At 45.1% G+C, this 6,847-nt stretch overlaps 1 protein-coding gene across 1 annotated transcript in view; it reads left to right on the top strand.

The window, feature by feature from the left end:
- LOC106807687 (tyrosine-protein kinase CSK-like) overlaps nucleotides 1–6,847 on the top strand; it is a gene marked incomplete in the record, with an annotated part of 108,209 nt that overhangs the window by 31,958 nt on the left and 69,404 nt on the right. The window contains 1 exon segment of the mRNA XM_014810109.1: nucleotides 2,902–3,001. Coding sequence (XP_014665595.1) covers nucleotides 2,902–3,001 — 100 coding nt within the window.

Here is a 6,847-nt window from a genome sequence, read left to right as displayed (position 1 = left end):
CCTTAACAGATATCTGAAGACAGGGTCTGAAACGCACTCCGCAAAACTGGCGCAATCCAACGGACATTTCGGATGGACGGCTTGAGGCCATCTCCAAACGCCCCTAAACTTTTTGGGGGTGGGCGCCTCATGGCTAAGACGTAGTGGCTCCTACAAGAAATGCTGTCAATCAGCAATGACGCGCTCGCTCATTGGCCGCTACGCGATGACGTGCGCTTCTGCCGAGTATAGCGTTACGTCTATCACAGAGGTTTTAACGAAGACGTGTACGCGCGTCCAACGTGGGCTGCCCAGGCGCGGTCTAGATGCTATCTCCAAAAGCGTCGCCGCCGTGACGGCGCCTGGCTGCGTACGTGCGAGGTTTTTATCAACCTCTTGACCCCGCGCTGCCCGTGGCGACGGCACGTCGTGCGAGCACGTGCTGGCGTGGCCGTGGCAGTTTTTACACGTAGCTAATCCTACAATACGCCGCCACACTGACACACAAATATATATATGCATATGTTTTTAAGAAGACGGCGGAGCGCGACATTCCAGCCTCCCTCCTCCCCCGCGCTCACGTGGCGGCCGGGCACGGTCGAAATGCTATATCCAACAAACCTGGCTCGGGGAGTTTTTGCGCCGCGGTGACTTTCGTAGTAAATAGATTTTGTATTTATTTAGCATTACATTTTATTGAAACGCTGCAAGTGCATGCTTGTGTGCCTGGCTGCGGAAGCATTGATGCATGTATATAGATACCTTATTAACCCGTGGCGGCGGAGCGAGCGAGAGAGAGAGAGAGAGAGACAGACCGTGGGAAGTGCGAGAAAGAGAGAAAGAGAGTGGGAGAACGCCAGATAAGGTACGAAAATACGGCAGGTGACGGTACGACGGCGAGGATGTACAAACGCGTGTCAATCTATAATCGGAAAGGCCCCCCTCGAAAGCCGATGTAGCCGAGCCGATGTACGTGTCCCGAAAACTGCGCGATGTTAGGCTGCCTGCTATACGCATTCGCGCGCCCGCCTTCCTTCGGCGCGCGAATTCGTATAGCGGGGAGCGCGAGATGCTACATACAACACCCCGCGGTCGCGTGCGCCCAGTCCCAGCGGAAGTGCACGGCTTAACCGCTTTCGGCGGTCGGGGAACAACGCATCTTTTGCGCAACGCCATCTTGTACCCGGTCTCTCTGGATATGTGTTACTGTCAAATACCATGAATATGTTAATTGGACTAGTGTTAACTTATTATTATTTAACCTAGTGCATTAGTTAAAGAAGACCAATACTTTCAAATTTATGAGTATATTGTTATATTTATTGCATGAAAAATGGTACGTACGTATATATTTCTATTATTGCCGAGCATTTACTTTTGTTATTGAACTTCACCAAGTTTCAAAATCAGCGAGTTCAGATTCTCCCATGATGATATCGATAGTTTTAAAACACCTTTCTAGTGAATATTGAACAACAGTCTTTTTTTGTTTAACACAATCACTATCTCTGTAGGCTGCGTGTATGTTTCATTGCGTGTGCACGCACGTGCATGAAGTCGGACGTGCTTACACAAACACAGTGCACATTGAAACCCAGCCACACTAAAAAATACACTGCACAGCAAATGGATTTAGTTAGGCATAGTCTAAATGTGAATCAAATGTGTGATTAATCAGGTGTAAGCTTTAAAGGCTGTAATTAATTTCAACGTGTTGTAGGAATGAAATACCTGTAATTACAGCCGCGTTCGCACGTAGCAAGAAATCTGGTATTTAGCGTTCACACGAGGCAAAATGCGCGGTTCAAAGAAATACGGTATCTAAACAGATCCGGTATTTGATGTAAATACGCGGCTTCCCAGTTTTATAGACTGGTTGGCGCTCGACAGTTCCAGTGTAACGCGAGTGGAACTGTCGAGCGCGGACCAGTCTACGTATTTTAAGCTGTGGACACACTACGCGATTTTTCATGCGATCGAGTCGGCCGGCTCAGTCGGGCGACTCTGTGGACACACTACGCGACTGAGTCAGGCGACTCTGTGGACACACTACGCGACTGAGTCAGGCGACTCTGTGGACACACTACGCGACTGAGTCAGGCGACTCTGTGGATTTTCAGCACGCTGATTGGCTGATGAATTGTACAATCGGCCGGCTCAATCACAGACCCGGGCACACTAGGCGATTGCAGCCGGCCGGCTCAAATAATTATCAAACATGTTTGAATCGGGCGACTCGGCCGGCCGACTCGAAAATTGATGCGACTCACTGGACACACTACGCGATTTTTCATGCGATCGGGCCGGCCTGCTCGGTCGGCCGGCTCGATCGCATGAAAAATCGCCTAGTGTGAGCACCCCTTTATCGGCAGTTGGTGCGCATTGCATTGTTTATTTCGTATTGTTCGCTTGATTGTTGAAAGCAGCTCGCAGCTCGCAAATACCGTATTTCTGGAGCCGCAAATCAGCGTGTGAACGCTCGGCCGCGTATTTGTATCAGATTCGGTATTTCGCAAATACCGTATTTCATAAATACGAGGTCTCGTGTGAACGAGGCTTACATGTCTACTGCAAACATTTCCTTATTTAAAGTTTAAATGCTGGTGTAAAAAAATTACCAGCTGCAAAGCTCTGTTGAGTGGTCTCCTAATGAAATGAGTGTTTTGCGCTGTTTTTACCAATTAGTAATTACGGCAGGTGTGTGCTTTCCAGCGTTCTATGCCAGAATATACCATATTGTTTTGAATGAAAAGCTGTGATTTTTGAAATACTGGAATTTTCAGACGCCCACTGGACTTGACGACAATAGCAAAGCGTGTTCGGAATGTTAAACACAGAAATTTGGGAAATTAAAAGCAGTTAGCGCGAATGAATTTCAATGACTCTTGTTACATAAATTTTGAATTTGCTCTCGTGTTTTAGTGACGCATGTTCAGGGATGGCATACCTCGAATCAAAAAACATAGTACATCGAGACCTTGCTGCACGAAATATACTGATTGCAGAGGATGGCAGTGCAAAGGTAGGTGTCCGAATCATCAAAGGTGAAATTTTATTTTTTTTAAGCCGAGACAAGCTTTGCTTTCAGTTTAATGGGAAATTTGATTGCAAGTTTGATGGGTGCAATGGCAAACATTTCCTTCCAGTAAGGATTATTGAGGCAACTTAGGTTTTTAATGAGGATCTTTATGCAGGACAAAGAGGGATGTGTATGCTGCATGTATCTGATGGGGACAGAGCTAGAGCAGGTAGGGGAGGTAGGAATGCCACAACAAATAAGGGAGCGGCAACTATGCCACAATGCTGTTGTAAAATTCGATCTCTGAGTCATGCAACTGGAAGCTGGCGAATCTAGTAATCTCGCGCAATTTCTTATAATAGCATTCAACCTCGCTTCGCATCTCCTGTCATCATATCTGGCTCTCTCTCACACGCATGATAGCATCCCGCTAGTACCTGATATGTGTGTTGAGCTATAGTAGAATTCAGGTCAGATATGTCATGCCATCGCCCTATTATTGTGGTGCAATTGCAACGTGATGCTGACACTAGCGTGACTGATCGCTGTCATCTTAATATGGTCTTGTTATGTCTGATTGTCAGTCGGCAGATTTAAGATGGCTTAATATTGTTGCTGTTGTTGTTGTTGTTGTTGTTGTTGTTGTCGTCGGCGGAGGTGGGGGCGGCCAGTTCCTGGTGCCATCTTCCCTAATAATCTGTTAGCAATTCGATATCTTATGTGAGCTAAAAGGGAGACACGATAGAGTTGCTGGGACGATTTGTAAGCGTGAAAGTTTTATGGACAAAGTGAAAACAGCATCCTAGATTGGAACCTCCACTGTTTATCCGAGCTTGTCATCTCACCATCTATAAATCATTAAAATGTTTCATGCCGTGTCTGTGCTATTCCATCTGTTCCATGTATTGTCCTACAGCGCATGAGTAATAAATCGACTGGGGGATTGTGCGCCAGTGCAGTTGCAAAATCGGTTGTAAATGTGGCTTCATATATATGTCACACACGGTGACAATGCAAATGTCTACAGGTGTAGTGCATTTGTGACAGAATCAGCTGCAATAGAACAGCTTTCCTATGGCATTTCTGTTTTCGTCACTCGCTGGTGCCGATCCGTCTCGCTGGCCAGTCTGAGAGCTCCACGCTGCAACTCCGCACAGTACGAATGCATTTCACTTGTTTCGTTTGATCGAATAATTGTCGAAATCAAATCCCTGCCGTGTAGCACACGTGTGACTGGCATGACGATACGCGCTGAAGTGCATAGCTGCGCGCGCGGTTCCTGCGAATTAAATTGTCAATAATTCATGACGAATTTATGCGATTGAATGATGTGTGCTCTTCTACAGATTACGGGCCACGCGCTGCAAGTAGTAATTTTTACTAACTATTCCAGCGTTGAGAAGTTACTGCCTGCCAGCCCACCTTATTTCGTCTGTTCAGTTCTACAATGCACAGCTATAAGGACTCCCACATAAGTCGGTCTGAAGCGATCGCGAGCGCAAGCTCACGTTGCGCGCCATCACGTGATTCCAGGTTGCTTTTTGCAATCGAGGAAAAATCGGAACAAGATACACTGAAATCACCCGCTGTGGTGTGCACATGATCTGCGATGAAGCACCGGTGCGATCCGATGCATAGAGAAAGCAGTGAATGCGCGAGAGATGTTTGAGTTTAATCTACGTATGCATGAATCTGTGCATGCTGAGATACTTCCTGCTGAGAGTTGTCTAGCTTGCGATGAAAATTGCAATTTTTTATGGACCACAGGTCACAGCAGGCATTCGATCTGTGTCTGGTAAGCTTAAAGAGGGTAATGTGCGAGCAGGTGTCTAATGATTCACCGAGTCGAGCTGCAGTGATGCGCGAAGCTGTGTCGAATAAGTTCACAGTTATGCTGTTATTGGCAATTATGGGAAAATTGAGTTGTCTGCAACCCCAACCATTTACACAATACTCTGCCACTTGCTCCGCTTCTACAAGCTACACATACATCAGTCATTTCTCTGCATAACGACATTGCATAAGTCTAAGAAATATACTAAGGCATACAACCTAACATATATATATATATAATGCGAGAGAGCGTGGGAGAAAGAGAGAGAGAGAGAGAGGGAGGCAGAGCAATATATCATCTAAGGCTTACACAAGACCCGCACTGAAGGACGTGTGAAGGTTCCAAACAAAGCATTGGGAGGAGCTACTCAGCTACCACCGGCAAGCTTTTTTCCTCAACTTAGCAAAAGCGCCCTAAATGTTCCACGCGGGGGTGCGCCGTCTAATCTATTGGACTATTGAAGCCTTATTGAACTCTGCCTCAGGAGCTCGTTGCTGCAATGCGTGTGTAATCGCGCATTATTCTACATGACAGACATTCGATATACTCGAGCGTGAGTCGTGGTGATTGTAACGGACGTGTACATGGGTGGTGGTAAATACTGGGGTGGGCGTAATGACTGAGAAAGGTGCGTTTGCGTGTTAGCAATGCAGCAGGTCAGTGACACGCAGCCGCACGTGTGACATGCATTTTTTTGTTTCTTTTCGTAATTTTTCTTCGTTGTGTTATTTTTACATAATGGACTTTTAGTTTTTACAGCGTTTAGCTCCATCCGACAGTTAAGTAATTTTTCAATTTTTAGCCCTTGCTGCATTGAAATTTCGTTGCTTGAAATGTGTCTTTTTATCGAGACCTCCCATGGGCTTGTACATTTACCGTTCGTTTCTATTACGATTGTTTGCGCCAGTAGCACTAGGCTAGGTAGGCGCTAGGTATTTCACCGATAGACTGACTCTTGATATTATAATTTTTATATCGTTGCACCAATCGTGCTATCTACTTGAATGAAAAATCATAAGAAAATGGCGGATGGACATGATGAAACATCGCCTGCAAGTGAGTGAAGAGTAATAAAAACAACAGCGTTTATGACCCACGCAATGATAGAGCGCGATATAGCACAGTCAAAGGTGGTGAGAAATGACCTAAATTTCGTGCCACACGACGTACCTGCAGGTTTACAGACGTATTGAAATATTTTATGGTGGACTCGTGACTGTAGTGTCTGGCGAACATGTGGTATAGTAAAGTTCCCAACAGTATACTTCCTCACTGCATGAACATTCTCATCAATTATGGCGATCGAGAATGGCATTCGGAAATCCCTTTAAAAAATAAATAATTAGTTAGTTATTATTAATTAATTATAATTAATTTAATAAATAAAAAAAATAAAAAATCTATCAATGTGAGATCCCCCTGTGAAAATAGCAACTGATAGCGATGGAACGTTTTTATGATATCCCCAAAACGCCGCATATGCCCGTGTGTGTGCCCCATTCCTGATCTCTCACATAATCTATAATAATGAAGCTTTTAAAATTTAAAACACGCCAGCTTATCATTATTAATGAAGTTGAAAAATTCAGGTATATTTCACGCATCAGAAGACGCTGTTAATAAGTGTTGTACCTTATAAGGCGCACTGTCATCACTACCCCCGCACACTAGATTCTATTTTTAATTTCGGATTTATTTGGTTTAATGGTTTCGTTGTTTGTCGGTTGTCATACAGGATCGTCTCAAACTGATTATGAATAAATACGAAAAATAAGTGTTATTTGTGTAAAAACTCTCTCTCTCTCTCTCTCTCTCTCTCTCTCTCTCTCTCTCTCCAGTCATTCCTCTTCTCTTCTCCTCTCGTCCCCTCGATCTCCTCGATCTCTCTCGTCTGTCTGCCTCTGTCCTCTCTGAAAGAAGTCTCTCCTGTCTCTCCTGTCATCCTTCTGTTCTCTCTGTCTCTCTGTCTCTCTAGTATCTCCTCTTCTGTCTCTCTGCTGCCTCTGTCTCCTCTC

Source organism: Priapulus caudatus, unplaced genomic scaffold, assembly GCF_000485595.1.
Source record: "Priapulus caudatus unplaced genomic scaffold, Priapulus_caudatus-5.0.1 Scaffold228, whole genome shotgun sequence".
NCBI lineage: Eukaryota > Metazoa > Priapulida > Priapulimorpha > Priapulimorphida > Priapulidae > Priapulus > Priapulus caudatus.
The sequence above is the reverse complement of the archived record's forward strand: the minus strand, read 5'-3'. Positions and strand labels throughout refer to the sequence as shown.